We start from the raw sequence: 20,199 nt of genomic DNA on the forward strand, positions 1-20,199 counted from the left end.
GTGCAGCACCATTCCACAAATTGCAAGGGGATAAAGTTCTTCCGTCCCGGGATTCACTGGAGGAAGGCGGCTGCATTTCAGGGGCTGTCAGCAAGGAGGCACATCGCTTAAATTACATTCCTTAAAACCTGGTCAGACTAAAACATTCCAACCCCAAACTCACATCCCTACAGGAGGCGCATCCCCACTCAAACCGGTGCTCAGGGAACCATTAAAACTCTCCTCAATAATTAGGTTTTAAGACAGGATTGAAAAGAAAAAAAATTAAAAAAAAAAATACCTATCTAATACTATTACAGATGCCCCGAGGGATCAGTTCCCTCTCAAGCAGACATTACAACGCTCCTTAAACCATCCCCTGGCTACTCACTTACTTCCAGGGAAATTATAGCTCTTCTAAACGAGGGACAATATTGTCCCTCAATTATTTAAAGGGTTGAAAATGAAGGTCAGGATGGAGATTTAGAAACAGCTCAGGAAATCATCTGGGTGGGGAGCGGGATAAAGTTGCGGCGTTATAAACGTCTCCTGTTGTCATGATGCCTCCGAAGAGTATCTGTACAGAGCACTGCAAAAAAAAAAATCACCAGACACCACTATTAATGAATCTCTTCCACGCTCCCGACATCTGCCCAGCTTCTCCTCACAAACCCTCGTCCATTCCCTAAGGGCCCTTCCCCACACGCCCACGAAGTCTCGTCAGCCTCATTTTTATTACATCTAAACTGTTCAAGCTCTTGACATTTTCTCTGGGGTCAGACACTTCAGACTGAAACACTCCCGCGTCCAAAGAGGCACTTCAGAATCCAGGGAGTCTCCAGAAGAACCTGAAGTTCCTCAAGACGCTCCTCCAAACTCACTGCCAGCACAAACCCCCCCAGCGTCACGTCTCAGGGTGCCAGGGGACATGGCGGATACCCATGGGAGATGGTAATTCCTTCAGAAGAGGGCACTTGCTCCTGCTCCACGTGTCCAGTGCGAGCGAGGACTTGGACAAACCAATACACTGAGTATTGACACGTTTCTTCAGGAACCGATTCTGCTCACATTGTACCAGGCCTACAGCTGTGGAGCTCCACGGTTAGAAGACCACAGCCCACAAGTGCCAGACACAGCAGAAGACCTGCTGTCTCACAGGAGCAGGAAGGAGATACCAGATCCAAACACCTGGTGGAATCCAAGCCCGGGCAGGAACGACCAGGCCCTCCCTTCCCACTAGCTGCACAGAAAAGGCTTCTCCAGAGGCAGTGGAGCGGGCTCTGCCTCAGCTCCATGGGATCTGTGGAGCCAGACAGATGGAGGGCTGGATTCTCACAAACTTGGGCACTGGCAGTTATTAGCAGCCACTACAACGATCAACCATTTGTTTGGAGCTTCTCTGTAGGTCCTGGAAAGGCTTCCTTAAGAGAATCACAGAATCATAGAATGGTTTGGAGGGGAAGGGACCTTAAAGACCATCGAGTTCCAACCCCCCTGCCATGGGCAGGGACACCTCCCACTAGACCAGATTGCTCAAAGCCCCATCCAGCCTGGCCTTGAACACCTCCAGGGATGGGGCAGCCACAGCTTCTCTGGGCAATCTGGGCCAGTGTCCCACCACCCCCACAGTAAAGAATTTCTTCCTCGTATCTCATCTAAATCTCCCCTCCTTCAGTTTAAAACTGTTCCTCCTCATCCTATCGCTCCATTCCTTGATAAAGAGTCCCTCCTCATCCCTCCTGTAGGCCCCCTTTAGGTACTGGAAGGGGCTATAAGGTCTCCCCGGAGCCTTCTCTTCTCCAGGCTGAACAACCCCAACTCTCTCAGCCTGTCCTCACAGCAGAGGTGCTCCAGCCTCTGATCATCTTTGTGGCCTCCTCTGGACCTGCTCCAACAGCTCCATGTCCTTCCTGTGCTGAGGGCCCCAGAGCTGGACACAGCACTCCATGGTCCAGGACTCCAGAGGACTTCAGAAGGACCTGTCAATACTGCTGCAGAGGCATTGCTGTTCTTGTAATTAAAAAAAACCACATGACTTCAGCCTAAGACTTTCAACCTGCACCACTAACAAAGTTTCAGCATTTCACTGTTTCTGCAGAGTAAGACATCACCATTTCCATGAGCGTCTTCCCCATTCCCAGTCAAGACACAAAACGGTAAAGATTTGTGGCAGCCAGAGATACTGTATATGGTCATGGGAGGTCCTAATTATTTTCTCTGCAATGCCCAGCAGACTGAAATTTTCTCCAGATGTATAAAAATGGGATTTGAAAGCCTCAAGAGCCAAGATTACTTCCCCCAAGCCCAGAAGGTTTATATTAAAAATGTCGTTACCAAAAAAAAAAAAAAGCCAAATCAGATGCATTCAAGATCAAAACCTCTTTGCACTGAGGCTGGCTGTATTTTTCAGCTGAGAAATATATAAACCTCTTTTTTTCTTTTTTTTTTCCCTCCTGATAAATACCACATGAAAGATTAGCCATTAAAGTCTTCGTATTTACACAAATAACCAAGATTCAGATTCAACTGCTTCCCTCTAATCATCTCCCCACATCAGTCTCCAATGGGAAAGCAGCCAAAAAAGCTCCACAGACGCTCCTTGCGGGGCTGGGTGTCACCTAAAACTCTAAGATAAGGGAAACAGTTCGGTTTCTATAGTTCCCCAAATAACAAATTGAAATAAAAGGGTGGTGTTCATTGTCCCGGTCATACCCCCTTCAAAAAAACCTCCCTTCTGCTCTATATTGGATGTGTTCGGCATAAAGCACAGATTTAAAAAGAAATCTAAATAAATGGGGCTTGTAAAAAGGAAGCTGTAGAAAATTTGCCGCTTTATGCTTTTTTGCAAAGCCCACCCCAGGTTCCTGTCGGCGTTAAAGCACAAATTCCGCCTCTTCGTCCTCTCTGGATCTTGGAGATCAAAATATGAGTCAGGCCTTGGACCCTGCAGAGCCTCATAAAGCGTTGTACTCCACGCATTTCGATGGGTCTGTTGGGAAGTGCTTCTGGCAAATGGTCATGAGCCTCTTCAGCCCCTAGGAATTAACAGAACAAGGACAATCCTGTAATAAAACCGCAGCTGTCAAACAAACTTAAGAGTCTACAGTATTTTCAAGCTTAACAAGAAGAATTAAAAATAAAAGGCTGGGGTTGAGTTGGGTTTTTGGGGGGTATTTTTTCCATCTTTTATTAACCTTTCTCCCTGCAAAGTTCCAAGTTATCTCCAATATTAGAGGAGTCTGTGGCATAACCAAGACGATGACAGATTCAGTGCCGCATGACAGATTCCGAGTGAAGAACCACAGTAACACTTCAACCCCTCTTCCCCATCTAGGAAGAACACAATACTACCACAATAAAAGATATTTACAAGAAATCTGAACATTAAGAGTGATTTTATAGAGTAAAAAGCAATTTCTGACACCAAAACAAGCTGCAGAGCTATGAGAAGAACCAGAGATTCCTCTGGAGGAGAGCTGTCCTTCCTCCCCACGGTGGTACCACACCTGACCTGCACCATGGAGGCAAACTGGAGAAGTTATCATGAAGAACGACAGAATGTTGACTTTTCTCTTCAGTTCTTTCAAGGCATCAATTGCCAAAAAATAACGTGACAGAAATGCTGTGATTTTTTTCTTTCAAATCACGCATAAAAGCATAACAGAGAAGGAAGAAAAGTGCTGTAACGTAATTTAGCGGTGACACTGTACTCCAAGAGGCCTTTAGACAATCCCAATGGAAGGTGGCTCCTCACCAAAGGGAAAAACGATCCAACAAAGGATGCTTTGGCCTTTTCAATGCAGACAAGTCTGGAAAACGTGTTCCAGCACCATAATGACCCCTTTTTGGGGATGTTACGATCCCAGGTTCATTGTAAATCAGAAACACCTTGGCTTGATGTAACTGCTGGGAGCACAGATAATATTCCATGCTCCGGTTCAAACCGGACAAGCTAAACAAGCCCTGGTATTTAAAACCAACACGGAAAACATACGTATTTAAAGCCAATCCTGCCCTGGTGCTTCAGTAAGTTGTGTAATTCAGAAGCACAGAACACAGATACGAAATAAACAGTGGGAAGATGAACACGAAGATTGCTTTTGGGGTTACATCTGTTGGCGAAGGAAGAGAAGGGACAAACCAGGGAATTCATGTCCATCGTATCTTCCACAAGGCACATTAAGAGCAATCAAGCAACACTACAGAGCGGAGTAGTTTACCACATCACCTGTAACTATGAAACCAGTATTTCTCAAAGATCCCCTAACTTTAAAAGCAAATCTCTTGGATTCCCAGAGCTAACGTTACCTGTATATACTTCCTTTGAGTTTCATCGTTGAGAACGTGGGCTACATGCTTGGAGAAGATCTTTTCACGACCCGTTCGAGCATGGATGCCGACCATGGTGACACCAATAGGCCAGGGAGCGTTTCCAATCGCCATCTGAAGATAGGCATCGTTTGCCTGAAGGAACAGAGCGCGTGCACACTTAGTGAAACAGAAAGGGCATCAGAAAGCTGAGTGGTTTTGTATTGCTGGATACAGTAACAACACATACTCCTGTCTCTCTGAATTGGGTTTCATAGCACAGTGGGGGTGCACCAAGAAGAGTGTCGCCAGCAGGTCGAGGGAGGTTATCCTCCCCCTCTACTCTGCCCTGGTGAGGCCCCATCTGGAGTGCTGTGTCCAGTTCTGGGCTCCCCAGTTCAAGAAGGACAGGCAACTGCTGGCGAGGGTACAGCAGAGGGCTACAAAGATGATTAGGGGACTAGAACATCTCTCTTATGAGGAAAGGCTGAGGGACTTGGGTCTTTTTAGTCTGGAGAAGAGAAGACTAAGGGGGGAATCTGATCAATGCTTATAAATACTTAAAGGGAGCGTGTCAAGAAGATGGGGCCAGTCTTTTTTCCAGTGGTGCCCCATGACAGGACAAGAGGTAACGGGCACAAACTGGAACATAAGAAGTTCCATATAAACATGAGGAGGAACTTCTTTACTTTGAGGGTGGCAGAGCCCTGGAACAGGCTGCCCAGAGAGGTGGTGGAGTCTCCGTCTCCAGAGACATTCAAAACCCGCCTGGACACGTTCCTGTGCAACCTGCTCTAGGTGGACCTGCTTTGGCAGGGGGGTTGGACTAGATGATCTCCAGAGGTCCCTTCCAACCCCATACCATTCTGTGATTAACCAATTTTACAACACATCTTCCTAACATGATTCATGTTTATGCCGAACTCTGAGGGAAGCAAGGACTATGGAGTTTCCCTGATGAAAACAAGCAGGAAAAGGCAATCTAATATTGATTAAAACTAAAGTTTACCAGGACTATTTCCAACTTGGCCTTCTCAGGTTCCCATAAGCTTTTCTGCTGTAATCACCTTTACAACCCTTGTCATTTTGGTCGCAGACTGGACCGGGGAGCCTGTCCATCAGCGCAACCCCCTTCAGGCCGATGTCATGTGTGCACAACTGAGGTCACCCTGTACACAGGGGTGGCACTGGGACCTGACAGCTCTCGGGGAGAGAGCAAGCTTCCGAAGAGGCTGAGAACCAGCTTTCCTCAAAATCAGGTTAAACATGCACATTTATAACAATGTTTTTGAACAGAGCAGTAGCAGCAGTAAATGAACCTGAAATTTCCCGATCAAGAGAGTACATCCCATTTCTTTACATGAAGCTGTAGCAGACAACATCCCCAGGGAAGAACAGAGATAAAACTTGAAGGGAAAATAAACAGAAAGGGAGAAAGGAAGAGAAGTACAAGCTTAAAAAACCCATGACAACGAAGAATGAGGAACTGAGGGGGACAGACACATAAATGGAATTACAGAAACAGCTTCAAGAAGGACTTGGAGCAGGACATTCCTCCACTATCAGCGAGCAGCGACGAGACTCGCTGATAAAGAGTTCATTTATCGTCTCCTATTTAGAGACCAGACAATAAGAAGTATTGCCCAGAGAAGCTGTGGATGCCCCATCCCTGGAGGTGTTCAAGGCCAGGCTGGATGGGGCTTTGAGCAATCTGGTCTAGTGGGAGGTGTCCCTGCCCGTGGCAGGGGATTGGAACTTGATGGTGAACTTGAGTGGACAATTTGCATTCCAGCATTTGCTTACTCTCACACGTTGATTCCAAAATTTAAATCTTTCGAGCATTTCACCTAACAAAGCAGTAAGAATTTGTGGCTGACTATTCACTAAGCTACACAAAGCAAACAAGCAGAGAAGACAACAGCAGGCAGGAGGAGACAAGTCTCACAGGAAGCAAAGTGATATGAGTATCTTTAAAAGCACAAGGCTCTTTAGTCTAATTAAAAAAAAAAAAACCACACCCAAAACTTCCAAATGTGTACTCAACTCCTCCAAAATCAGTCTGTGAAGTTTACATAAAGCCAAGCGCCTCCGGGAGAGAGGAGCACAGCTGATTAGCCCACAGTACGTACCACATTTCCGCACACTCATTGCTTTGTTTGAGAAGGCATTGGAAAGGGAATTTCAACATAACGATGAAAACCAGGAGAAAAAAAAAAAAAAAAGGCCCAGAACAAAACCCCACTATCATACTTCCCACACTTTCAGTTCTACTTTCAAACGATTTGGATTAAACTTGCCTTAGGCCATCCAAAGCTTTTTTTCAATAACAAAAGCAGGTTAGCTTGCTTACTTGACAAATTATCCCAAGTCCTCACAAGAATAATAAGAAATACTAGAAATGTAAAGGCAAAACACGGCTCAATTTCCTCTGCACACACAAGCTGCTTAAGCAAACGCTGTCCGTATTTGAGTTCCACTTCTGAAGGCAGCTACAAACAAAACCTAACCATGCCTTTGATCTTGAGTGCCAAAGTACTTCTGCCTCCTCCAGAAAGCAGACTTTGTCCAAAAAACTTATTAACCTACCTCAGCCTTACCAGGCCAGCTAATGTGAGCACAGCCAAAGAAAGGGACAGTGTCTTGTATTCAATAACTCAGTTCACCTCAATTAATTCCTAATTAATTAATCAACACCCTATTACTACTAATTCAATGCCTTCATTTAACCTTCCAATATCATGTTACCCAGACAGGATTCCTCTGCAACTTAATATAACCATCCCTTGAGAAAAATTCTGTTGGTGCTTGCAAAGCTCTGCAGTTTCACTGGCCTCAAAAGATCTTCTGACAGGCTGTGGATCAAACACTACCTGGAGCCCAACCTTTAGGAGCCATTTTTCATCTCTCTTGTGTGTACTTCCAGCTATGTATCTTCAAAATGCAAAATAAATGGGAAATGTTGAAGCAATAAACTCAATCTATTAGAACATGACAGCCTGAACACGCTGGAAGAGTGCAAACAAACATACCTTCACATATTCTCTTTGCAGCATGAATTTAATAATATCTGTTATTGATTCTTTGATGTCTGCAGGAAGTGTCTACAGGAGGAGAAGAAAGAAAAAAAAAAATAATCTTTAGTTCAGAACAGGAGCTCAGAAAAATCATCCTACTCAGCGTTTATACAAAGTTTAGCACCTACACAACCTGGAGGACTCTAACAAAGGAAAACATCTTTGTTATTTAGATGAAGGATCTGAAGCACCAGAGGTTAAGTGGTTACACCTAGCAGCTCGTGGCAAAGTGCAAAATACAATCCCAATTCCCTGTCTTGTTTGCAGCCCAGCGAACAGGTGATACGTAAAGCAACAACCTGGAAAAACAGCGGGTAGGCAGAAGAATACACTGGTCAGGATAAAAAGATCAGAACCGGGAGTCCTGGGCTCTAGACGCAGAAACTCTGACCAGCTCATTTACCCTCTCTTCTTCAGTGAAAACAATGTTACCTTAGGAAAAGGCACTAACCACCGGGTAGTCTGAAAGCAGAAGTTAAAGTCAGTCTTACAGGATTAATGACATTTAAAAGTGATTCACCCTTTTCCGAAGTTTCCTGAAGAGTGGTCTCAGGTAGGACTCTGTCTGCTTTTGAGTGGCGCTGTTCAGCTTCCCCTGCACTCCCCGCTTCACGTAGTCTTCTCTGGCATTCAGCTCCTTCGCCCAAACACCAAGAAGAAACTGTGTGGAAAAAGCAAATTTATACCATAGTGCCATCTAGTGACAAAGCAAATAGGAACAGTGGTTTAAGCCACCGTGGCAATGTAAGGTTTTTCAGAGAAATCTGAATTAAAAAGGCAAGCAGGCTCTTTCAGAGGGATAGGAAAAAACACGTGGGTGAGGGTGGAGTATGTATAAAAAGGTGTGTACCAAAACACCCAAGGAAACAACAGTGCAGGCATCAGTGCGGGGAGGGCGCAGGGGGACAGGAAAAGAGAAGAAACCTAAGCAGGAGATGCTGAAGTTTCAGGGCAGTTTTTGCAAAGGAGCCTATGAACAGTAAAGATCACAGTGAAAATTCAACACAACAGAAGGCAAACACGTCAAACATGCCTTCACCCCACCTGGAAAACGATTTTTGCACTTTCTTTGTGTGACTGCCCAGACAAACTACACTAAAATGCCAACGTATCTGAAATACACAAAGGAAAGCTTCGACTCTTGCTGTGACTTCTGATCATCACAGTAGTTACAGAGAGACCGGCTGACTCAACTGAGAGGCAATGCAGGCTTCTTGCCAGGAAACAAGGAAACAATTTTCTACTATCCACTTGAACCTGTTTCTTCAGCAAAGCCAGCAGACTTCCTTTAAAATTCTCTTATTTCACATAACAGTACCAGGTGACATTTCGTTTCAGTTTGCACTGCTCCTGGGGAAGGGAGGGGAGGACTCCGCGCTGGTTTTTAATGCCATGGTAGTACACAGAAGCAATTACATACAACTGCCTTGGTTATCACATGGAAATCAAAACTGTATTTATTTTGTCTGGAGAAGTAGGACCAGATTTTAAAGAATGTTACTCTCCCAACAGCTCTTTCCCAAGTTTAGCAGAAGTCACTATTGTGACTAACCAAGGTTGTGGAGTGCCAAGCTTTTAAAAAAACAAAACACATCTTAAGTATAATGTGTGAGTTTTCCTCTCCAGGCAGCTGGAACCGGCCCTTCTATTCACCAAATGTATCTGTGTCATAGTAAAAAATACCGCACAGCTAGAGAATAATTACTCTAGTAAACTAGAATGTGTTACCTTCAAGAACTTGGTTATGATGTCCATATCATAGTGATCGTCACCCCGTCCTAAGGATTCTCCCAAAGCCTAGAAGAGGAGAAAAAAGGCAACTATTTCCACATTGTCTAGAAGTTTGTCGCCACCACCACAGCAGAGTATGATTCATAGATTGGTCCAGGCCGGAAGGGACCTCCAAAGGTCATCTAGTCCAACCTTCCCGCAGTCAGCAGGGACACCCCCAACTAGACCAGGTTGCCCAGGGCCTCGTCGAGCTTCACCTTGAATATCTCAAGGGAAGGGGCCTCAACCACCTCCCTGGGCAACCTGTTCCAGTGTTCCACCACCCTCAGAGTAAAAAACTTTTTCCTAATATCCAATCTAAATCTCCCCTTCTCCAACTTAAAACCATTGCCCCTCGTCCAGTCACTGCAGGCCTTTGTAAACAGACCCTCCCCAGCCTTCCTGTAGGCCCCCCTCAGGTACTGGAAGGCCGCTATGAGGTCTCCCCAGAGCCTCCTCTTCTCCAGGCTGAACAACCCCAGCTGCCTCAGCCTGTCCTCAGAGCAGAGGTGCTCCAGCCCCCTGATCATTTTAGTGGCCCTCCTCTGGACCCGCTCCATCAGGTCCATGTCCTTTCTATATTGAGGGCTCCAGACCTGCACACAGTACTCCAGGTGAGGTCTCACCAGAGCAGAGTAAAGTGGCAGAACCACCTCTCTGGATCTGCTGGCAACACTTCTTTTGATGCAGCCCAGGATGCGATTGGCCTTCTGGGCTGCAAGTGCACACTGCCTGCTCATGTCCAGCTTCTCATCCATCAGCACCCCCAACTCCCTTTCCTCAGGGCTGCTTTCTAATACCTCATCCCCCAGTCTGTATTTATACTGAGGATTGTTTCGGCCCAGGTGCAGAACCCTGCACTTGCTTTTGTTGAACCTCATGAGGTTCATCTGGGCCCACCTCTCCAGCCTGTCCAGGTTCCTCTGAATGACATCTTGTCCCTCTGGTGTATCGACAACACCACACAGCTTGGTGTCATCTGCAAACTTGCTGATGGTGCTCTCAATCCCTCTGTACAGTTCACTGTGTCATGAACTGTAATCCAAAACACTAGTTAAAAATGGAATGAAACAGCTATATACACTACTGAGTTTCATTAATCTATTAAAAACATTGAAGTAAAAAATGCCAGTATGATTATTTCTGGAAAGCAAACGTGACAGAGTTTTTCATTCATTAACTACTAAATTATTGGCATAACTAGCAGCTGTCTCACAGCACTGTATTAAGGGGGAATGTGGGTGCACTGCATTTTTGAGATCCCCAAAGTCACCAATTAACCTAATTATTTTGTTAAGCTATTTCACTTCTCCGATGTACTGGGGCTTTTTACCACTTCATCCAATTGTAACTGTGAAATTGAGGGAACAAAACTAAAAATAAAATAATAAAAAAACCCAAATAATATGCTCCAATACTGTAGCTTCCTGCCAAACCCTTGAAACTGTTAATACTAACAGCATTTTTTAGAAACATTTTCTAGTAGGTAGAGTCGGAGTTTTAGTTAAAAAAAAAAAATCTAGATTTAGAACCAAATACAGTGCAAGATTTTATGCTCAAGGGCATGCAGTTAAAGTAGCATAAAATTAAGACTGTGGTGTTTTCAAACTTTTCAAAAAAAGATTAGTTCTATGCTCAAATCAAGCCTGCCCTACTATCCCAATTTTGAGGACTAACAGATCGATTAAGTGCAGCCCCATTACAACTGGTATCCATTCTGGTACTATAGTTATTTCACACCAGAAGCCGTGTCACCCTAACAAAAAAAGCCAAAGGCTATCTCCTTATAATAATGTATTCATTTAAGCTTTCAGTTATAAATCAGATTATTTCTTAAACACACTTTTGGAAGGATGATATGAAGATTAACTTCTGCAAAGGGTTTTGAGGATTAAGGGTAAAAGTCTTCAGCTCAAATTAACGTGCTTTTCAAAACATGACCCTAAAATACCAGGTGCTGAATGCACTTCATGGCACTCATTCTGCGCTCACTCACACAAATACTGCAGTATTCTTTCAGAACATACTAGTCATTTGCAATGAAGTTTCTGGGACACATTGTCTCTGCACTTCTTATATTTTCTGTGATCTGCCTACTTCTGCCTTCCACTTATTTATCCTGGATATTTTTATATCAAACATTCCTTCTGTGTGTCTATTTTTCAGAGTCCATTTTTCTTGTATAGGGAAAATTCATCAGTACTCTCTCAAATACTCATTCGTAAGGCTTTAGAATTTATGACCAGGGAATGTGTTTTTATTAAATTCTTTACTTCCAAACCTCCTGCAGAGGAAATCCGAACTCTCGCTTTCCTTGCAGGCAACTCCTGCCCCCTTTTTGATGAGGTGTTGTAAACAAAGACCACTTGAGTTTTCACATGTCTACTGTAGGCACCTACGCTGCAACTCGAGGCTTAGAAACCTGAACTCCATAACAGAGCATATTTAAGGATACTTCAGAATTCCTGTTAGATGTTGAAAACAAGGTAACTTGGTCTAAACAATCCTGAAGCTTCCGCACAACAATATACTACATTTAAAAACCCTTAATTAAAATCTACCCATCACATACCTCCAGCTCTTCAATAGTAGTATTCTCCTCATGGACTTTCAAGTCATTCTGTGAATCATCGTCTCCTGCTTCTTGGCCGCCCACAATTTCGTTCAGATATTGCTGGTCGATCTTATCCAAGGCAGCCTTCAGGTCATTTCTCAGGCCCTGGAAAAGATAAAAAATTACTAATTTACAAAAAAAACCTCAATTAACTAAAAGCATTTCAGTACTGTCACTTTGAACATACAGCTTCTGTTTAAGAAAAAACAAATTCTGTAAAACAAGCAAAACAGTTTAGCTTTGCTGTCTGAATTTAAACTGAATTCAAAGAAGAGTTTCTGGATTGCTTCAGCACTTAACAAAGAGCAGGTGCATGAACTTCTGCAATGGTCACACCTATGAAAAAGACTTTTTACCATATTTTCACCAGAAAAGCACTCAGGGCTGAATCAACTTCTAGAACTTTCTTCAAGACATTTTATCCAAGCAATGCATCGAACCACCCCAAAACAAACAGAAAACAGACCATAACCATCATCAGCTCTACAAAATTTCACATCTGCCCTGAAAAAAAGCTGTAAGTAATGTAAGTAACATTCCTTCAGCACTATCACATAAACCATTTATGTAGTTTCCCTTTATTACCAATGATTTAAACAAAGCAGAATGTTTTATATAAATTGTTTAAAAACCCCTACTCTAGAATAGGTGATTAAAAAGATAGAATCAGTTTGAAACCATATATATATTAAATAGAAGAAACTTGGCTTGGTCACAGTTAGAAGATTTGCATTCTTATCTTGAGACATAAAACATAAAGCTCTATAAAGGAGTATGACATTTCTCACCCTAAGATAAATTCAGGCACTCCACTGGGAATAGATAAGCAGTTATTTCCCCTCTTCCATCATCATACTTGACTGTCTGGAGAGCTTCTATTAATCATTTAGTAGTCTAAAAATATCTAAACCACAAACTAGTTATACTGACGATCTACATTTTAAGCAACACGCAGTAATAGGAGTGACTGAAACATATAACACAAAAATCCAACACAATCCTGCTTACGAGTTCCCTATTTCCTAATACTCCTACTACTGTCATCGATGCCACTGTAGGGGAGGAAGCTTTCACTAGCAGATTTATTATTTTTTTTAAAAAAACTTCAGATCTGTTCATCCTTTTTAAAAAGGCTTGAACAGGAAAAGGCTTTCCTTTTTTGAGCAGCCCCAGTACAGAAATTTCAAACAATTCAGTTTGCCACAAATTAGAGAAGAAAATCCAAATCTTCACTCTCTCAGCCGAGTTGCAAATTTGGTCAATAGCGAACATAAAACAAACCCCAATCGCATCGCCTCACTTCGCTGATCAATTCTTAAGACAAAAGGAATAAACCAATAAACTATGATACATGTCCCTGCCCATGGCAGGGCGATTGGAACTCAATCATCTTTAAGGTCCCTTCCAACCCAAACCATTTTACGATTCTATGATCTATTAATAATTTTTCTGAATCGTTGGCTACTTTAAAGGGAAGGGAGGGAACAAATGAAGTTTCCCTAACAAGTTATAGCTCCGGCATCAAGGGATTTGAAAAATCATTTATATTCCAGAAAGACAGGATGCAGTGCTCCTCTTACCCACCTGCACCCTCTCAGAGACACACATAATCACAAACACAGGAGAGTTTTAACAGTAAACGACTGTCTTCTCTGCTGGTTAAAATGGGGGTAACAGCACAGGCTGGGCTGTTACTGCCACCTGGAGGCCCCTTTTCAACTGAAAAGGCCTAGAAGGTTTTGAGAGTTGAACTAACATAAGGAATTGTAATTGCACACCAAACTATGACATTTAACATACTTTCTCAGGCAATAAATGGGGTGGAGCAGATATTTCTCTTTGCTCTGTACTACCGCACCCTCCTGAAAACTAACAGTTACCGAGACTTATTTTTGGTAACTTTTATAGGGCTCCTCATTGGTTCTCCCACTACAAACAAGTAACTAATAACTATCCAGTCTCACCTTGTTCACTTCAGGTGCAAGAATTTCTATCTTCCGCAAACGTTGAAATGCATCATAATCTGTTTCTCCAAACAGCCTGATGGGCTCACCTCTCTCTCGTAACCTCCTGATAACCTGAAAAGAACCAAAACATTCCCTTACGCAAACTTGTAAAGGAAGCAAAATAAAATCCAGAACGACAGATTTATTTACTTTGCTTAAAATAACAAGCTGAGCCGGACGGGAGAGGAAATGGCAATATTTTAAGCAGTAGAAAAATGTTCCAGACACTTTACAATCTAAATATAAAATTCCCACAGTATTTCAGTGAAAGGTCATTCCAAATATTACCAATCTAAATTTTGCATAAAACCCCAAGCCGCTTGGTACAGCCTAACTTCTTCCTGCTCTGACTTGTTTAAACAAATACACACAAGTCATCCCTCTGACGGAGCTTAAAAACCGTTTTCAAAATCACAAAGGAACTGGAAGACAATCTCACTCACCTACTTGTCCAGGGCCATAAAAACACTCCCTAACCAGCCCGCAGGTTTTCCCAGAACATCTGCAAGACCATTTGCTGAAAAGTCTCATCCTTAAGCATTTGGCAAATATTAAGTCCCATAATCTAATGCGACCATTACTTTAAAACTAGATATAGCAGAGGTATAACATCCTCCCTCGGCTGATTTGCAAAGTCATGGGCAGAGCCAAAAACTGAACTTTATTCTCCCAATTCCTTATCATTGCTACTAAATCTCTTTATACCTACCATTACTCATTTAGCGTATCAAGCAATAGCCTTATTGATACATGAATTTTCACACAATACTTCGGTAATCAAGAGAAGGCTTACATTTCATTTCATGCCTCCACTTCATTGTGCCAATAGACTGGTTGGACAACAAGAAACTAAATGAATTCTGACATTAATTCATTTATTCGGTTCAAGTGTTTTGCTGTACGTTGGCAAGCATTTGTCTTGCAAGTGTATCCCAAAACCAGGGGTGGATGGAGCAGAGCAACACCTAAACCTCGACCAAAACATGCACCCAAGTGGATCAACAGCAGTCAGACAGTGCACATTACCCAGGACATAAGAGACCAAACCTCAAACCAAGCGTGAAACCAACAGCCCACATGACAACTGTGATATACTACTGTAAAAACCAGTAAGTATCTTGCAAAATTAAGGGGACGTGACATCCATGGATGAACCCAGCTGTGAATTTCAGTATTTCCAAGATCAGAACTTATTCTGTCCTTCTGAACTTCCTGTTTCTCTTCTGCTTTGGGGTACAGATCTGTTTGTGAACTCACTCAAATAAGTATTTTTACCCTTAGAAAGGACAAAGAACACACCAGCTGCTCTGGCTTCAGGACCTTTTCTTCTAGAAATCCATGCGAATTTCCAAAACTTCGTTTCTAAATTTGGGTTCAGACCAATGAACTACAAAGAAAAGAAGCTGGGGGGAAAAATCTTGGAAGAAGTAAGCGTGCCATCTTCAGTATTATTCAAGGGTAATACCGATATTCAAGGTACTATTCTCCACGTCATCTGAAAAAGCTGTAAAATGCTGCAGTGCATCTGTCCAAATCCATATGACAAAGAGGCCCTATCCATATGTACCTCCCTATGCATTCAATTGGACAGTAGATCTTTGATGAGAGAAGATGATCGTTAATTGCTGACACTAAAAATGGAGGCTTATTATTTAATACACACTGCCATAAAAAGTACACTTCACTAGAAAGAGCAGGCCTAACAAGACATTTTAGACGCATTTGCTGTAAACTTAAGTAGTCTTTTTATGATGATTGATTTTACCTCCTGTCTGGAAAGGGTCATTGGTAACTTTTCTTCTGCCAGTTCAAGTTCCAGCACTGGATTTGATGAAGTCAGTGGCTTCTCCTCTTCCTCTTGTTGCTGTACCTACATTCAACAGACATAGTTACTAACGTGTCGATGGAAATAAACCCATATATTGATAGCAACGTGAAGATACAGAACTCTGGAGCACAGATTTTAATATGACAATATAAACCTTTAGTTTCATTTTTTTTATTGTCTATAATTGAATTTCAGAGAACAATAAGAGCTTTGAAAAGTATCAGTAGTTAACTAACACTTTTGCAAGCTGCAGGAAACAGTATCTATAGCAAATGGAAAGGACAATTGCTAAAGTTTGGCAATGGCTTCAGCAGGCAGATGTCAGCACTGGTGCCAAAACCAGCAAATCCACCCTCTGCCTGTTGGTTCCTGCCCCTGCCCTATCCTCCTTATCCATGCAAAAGCATTTACATTGCTATGCGATGAACCAGATGGGGGAAATCATTCAAACAGCAAATAATCTGGCAAACACAAAGAAAGGCTCTCTTCCCAGCCCACTTAACCTCCTCATCCAGCTCACCAGGCACAGCACATGCATAGACACAAGGGCAGAAATGAAAACGCAAGGGCAGGGAGAGAGTGGGGCTGCTTTTTTCGGTGTCAGCTTAAAACATTTACTACCTACAGCTTCAGTGAGCTGCGTACAGTTAGCAGCGATAGATGGCTTCCACTGGGTTTTGAAAGGTGCTTGTTTAAGGTAACACATCCCTCTAACAAGCTTGCCGTAGTTTCTTGAAAGTTAAAAAAAAAAAAAAAAAAAGACACCTACAATTCCTTATAGGGACAGGATCTCATTAACAACTCCTCTTAATCTAAAAGAAGGTCCCTGAATCAAGCAGAGCTTTCCTTCTTCTTTACTCAATATTTTAATAATGCAAAACAACTCTTTGATCAAAGTAACTTTGAGAGGGCAGTCATGTAACTACAGTTCCCTTTATAAGCTCAAATTTGACACTTCTGACAGCATAAGCATCGATTGCTGTCGGTAATATTCCTATAATAAGGAAACATTTCCAGCATTCACTCACATCTTGGGTTTTCCTAGATTCCTGATTAGAATTTATTACCTTTCTGTTTTTGCTAAAAGGGGAATGCTCCACTTAATCCTTACAGCACCCTGCAGCATTTTCTGTGCATGGGCAGTACATTGTCATTTCCAGTCTGTATTCGGGTTGATCAGCTCGATGAATGTACTAGAAGGATTTTTTTTTTTAAGAAGCTTTTCTATTCTTTCAGGCCAACGCACCCAGTCTTGCACTCCGGTGTCAACAGGACTCCATGTGGATGTACAGATCCACCCCTGTGGCTCCAGCCACAAAACTATATTCAATGCTACACTAGCAAACAACAGCAATCAATTCTATAACCACAGGTGTTTGGAACGAGCAAGGGAAGGACAATCAAATCAATGCTTAACACATAAAGGGAGAGGAAAAATAAAATTTCCATCAATGCAGGAAAGGGGTCATTGACAGGGGACAAAATACGGAAGAACTGCATAAAAAATAATATATATATAAGGAAATACACTCCCATGGCAGAAGGATACGTACAAATTTTAACTTACAAACATTCTCGAAATCATAAAGAGACAGCAGCATTGGGGGGAAAGATTTGATCCATTCTGTCAGCTGGACTCCAAGTTACAAGCAATATCTTTACCACAGTTATTTTGGTTTCAGTGCTTTCTTTTTCAAACAAGTCAAATTATCATAACTTATAAAGTCTAAGCAGAGCAAAAAAGCACCTTAATTTAAAAAGAAATCAGTCTATATTCTACACCTCATTAACATAGTAAAGATCAAATGCAGAAATCTGGGAGGCTCTAAAAAGGTACTTAATTTAATGAAGCAACTTATTATAAAACCATTTTCAGGGTTACATTTCAAACCAAAACTGGTGCTGCAGCAGCACAGATAATGGCATTTTAACTGCCATGTAAGGTTCTGAAGAATTCAAGCTAATGCTCAAAAAGCATCATGTAGTCACTTCCACTTGGAAGAGCGACTGGATTCACAGAACACTTTCTCATGACTGTACACTGCACGTTCTGAGAATCGTTTTTGGCATCGTGGCATTGATGTTCAAATATTCTATAAACAGATCAAGGTTTCAGAATAAGTCACTAACTGAGTAAAGTGCAATTGAAAACAAAGCTCCTATTTGTGCCCAGTAACAGCAAACAAGATTACGAGCCTCTATCTTCCCCAAGGGAATGCATACCGCCTCACGTACACGTACAATCAGGCAGGCAGGCAGACGCACACACTTGTAAAAGAAAACAACATTCTTTCCTTCTCCGTAAACTATTGCCCTGACACCATTACAAGGCAGATAAAGCCTTCCAGATCACTCATTTGTTTCAAAATGCACCCTGGGTTACCAATTGTTTTCTAATATTTTGCCAGCAAGAAAACAAATGCTGTTGCTGCACTCTTTCAATGCTGGATGGTTGATGGCCAAAACCCAAATACAGATATATACAATATGAAAGTTGCCAGATCTTTTTAATATGTACCCACGCTATACTGATTTCTTTTGGACATTTTGACAAGACCATGAAAGTTATCTGAATGGATAAAATTACCCAAATGTATCCATTTTTTTCTGATAAGGGGGGGGAGGTGGCTATATCAGACCCAGTGTTCATGCCTAACAGCACAATTTCAAAAGAAAGGAAGACAAGCTTTGATCCCAAGCCACTTCATGCTTTCCACAAAAAAAAAAAAAAAAAAAAAAAAAAAAAGAAACAAAATAAAAGCCAAACCACCATAACACAAACTTAAGTAGCTGTATATCATGCATATCTTTTCCTGCATTGAAAATGGTTTTGGAAACTCATACCTCTCCAGGTGGCTTCTCATTTACAGGCTAATGTATAACATTAACAGATTGAACAAAGAATAACAATTATCATTAACAATGTTTATACTGTTGATAATAAAATGTAGACTTCAAAGTAAACATATACATTCCTGGAAGAACAATTACCATACCTTGTAGCCACATCTCTGAAAGTAGGCCTCTTCTTCTTTTTTAGCTAACTCACTGCGTTTGAAATATTTCTTATTTCCCTAAAAGAGAGGAAAACTGTTAACAGTTTACAGTTTCACATAAGTTGATTAAAAATGGCTCAAACTTCCTTACTTGATTTGGTGAATTCAGCTACATCCTTTCATAGAGATGGCTACATTGTCATGTAAAGGGAATTAGTTGGAAGCACCTCTGAAAATCAGCAATAGAGAAGTGACTGCAGCACGTATGTATAAGCAGGCCTGAAAGTACAATGTGTTCACCAGAACTTTAAAAAAAAAAGAAAAGCCCCCTCTTTGTCATGTAAGGCCATGGTACTCATTAGGGTAAAGTTTCGCTTCAGACCTGCACAACAAGGCCCAGGTTGGAGTACAGGAAAGTTGTTTAAATAAATTGTACAAAACGTCATTTTACACTAAATCAAGGAGGTGGGAGAAATCACCTTTGTACAGAGTGTTTTGTAAGCTTGTTCACTGCACCTATGAAAAAATGTTTATTAACACCTTTCAGCCATACAACAACTGGCAAATGTGGTCACCCTGAAGCATTTCCCTTCAACTATTAGTTCCCCTGAACTAATTGAATAGTTCTTGAATAGTTCCCTATGAACCATTATCTCTTTCTTCATGCTCTGCTGGCCTGACCTACAACAGTCTCTGATCACAGTTCTCCACTTCAACCACTAATGCCACAAACAAAACTCATCCATCCATAAAAGCGCTCTGCTGGCTGTTTTCAAGCCAACCCACTCGGCACACACAGCCCTCTGTGACCCCACTGCTGCTATGAAAGTTGTCTAGCAGTGGTGAGCAAAGGGATCCACACAAAGGTGGCAGAGATTTTTGTCATCTCTCAGTGCCTGAAATAATAACTAAACCAGCTCCAAAAGGCACACAGCGAGGCCCTGAAGCTGCTTCTGCACCCCCAATTCTCCAGTGCTTCCAACCCCCCACTGCTCCTCACTCTGCCCCTGATCCCACCACGCGACAACACTGCTCCTCTCCCCCAAACCTCGCTCTGGGCCGTTTCTGACCCTCCCAGACCCCAGCCTGGGCAGCCCGGGACCCCCTTACCCCAGCCCCTCTCTCCCAGGCCGCTTCCTCTCCGCCATCCCGGGCCTCACCCCCGTCCCGCGCCCCCACCTTAGGCCGTTCCCGCCGCCCTCCCGCTGACCCCCACACCCCAGGCGGCTCCTGGGCCCCGTCCCGACCGCCCTCACCCCGACAAGCTCCTTCTCCTCCAGCTGCTGCCGCTTCCGGCTGATCTCCCGCTTCAGGATGTCCATGTCCGCCCCGGCCACCGCCACAGCCGCCGCCGGAAGTGGCGGAGCAAAACAAGCGCGTCACTTCCGGGAGGCCGCAGGACAAGCCGGGCCGCACGGTCACGCTCGCAGCGCCCCCTGGTGGCTGGGAGGAGCGCCCCCGCCGGGTGGCGATAGTGCGCGATAGTGCGCGACAGGGGGACTGTGTGACTGCGAACAGGAGGAGCAGTAAGGGCTCGGCTGCCCCGGGGAGGGCCTGGGGCCTGTCACTGGGCCCAGGGGCGGCGTGGTGGCTGTCGGTGCCTTCTCCCAAGTCACAAGTGGTG

The 20,199-nt window shown here is 43.0% G+C and overlaps 1 protein-coding gene across 8 annotated transcripts; it reads right to left on the reverse strand.

Moving 5' to 3' along the window:
* Positions 1-1,972: 1,972 nt before the first annotated feature.
* PRPF18 (pre-mRNA processing factor 18) lies at positions 1,973-19,928 on the reverse strand. Of its 8 annotated transcripts, XM_074162902.1 has the most exons (12): positions 19,832-19,897; positions 18,576-18,653; positions 18,424-18,450; positions 17,133-17,153; positions 15,517-15,621; positions 13,710-13,823; positions 11,704-11,850; positions 9,090-9,158; positions 7,882-8,022; positions 7,317-7,388; positions 4,288-4,443; positions 1,973-3,014 (listed from the first exon to the last, which is right to left on the reverse strand). In XM_074162902.1, the coding sequence occupies exons 1-12, from the start codon at positions 19,895-19,897 to the stop codon at positions 2,934-2,936; spliced, it is 1,077 nt and encodes a 358-aa protein (XP_074019003.1). In that variant the 3' UTR covers positions 1,973-2,933. The 8 variants fall into 8 exon arrangements, with proteins under 8 accessions (XP_074019003.1, XP_074019011.1, XP_074019019.1 ...); XM_074162910.1 differs by lacking the exon at positions 17,133-17,153 and having other exon boundaries at positions 19,832-19,928; XM_074162918.1 differs by lacking the exons at positions 17,133-17,153; positions 18,424-18,450 and having other exon boundaries at positions 19,832-19,928.
* Positions 19,929-20,199: the final 271 nt, after the last annotated feature.

The sequence above is a fragment of the Numenius arquata genome, chromosome 2, assembly GCF_964106895.1.
Source record: "Numenius arquata chromosome 2, bNumArq3.hap1.1, whole genome shotgun sequence".
NCBI lineage: Eukaryota > Metazoa > Chordata > Aves > Charadriiformes > Scolopacidae > Numenius > Numenius arquata.

What these genes read in the sequence shown, in the direction of transcription:
- PRPF18 (XM_074162902.1), bottom strand. Translation starts at nt 19,897, where the DNA reads ATGGACATCCTGAAGCGGGAGATCAGCCGGAAGCGGCAGCAGCTGGAG. An exon ending in CTACTATTGAAGAGCTGGAG is followed by an intron (nt 9,159 to 11,703) that starts GTATGTGATGGG and finishes CTCCTCTTCTAG; the next exon opens with GCTTTGGGAGAATCCTTAGG. An exon ending in TGCAAAGAGAATATGTGAAG is followed by an intron (nt 4,444 to 7,316) that starts GTATGTTTGTTT and finishes CTGTTCCTTCAG; the next exon opens with GCAAACGATGCCTATCTTCA.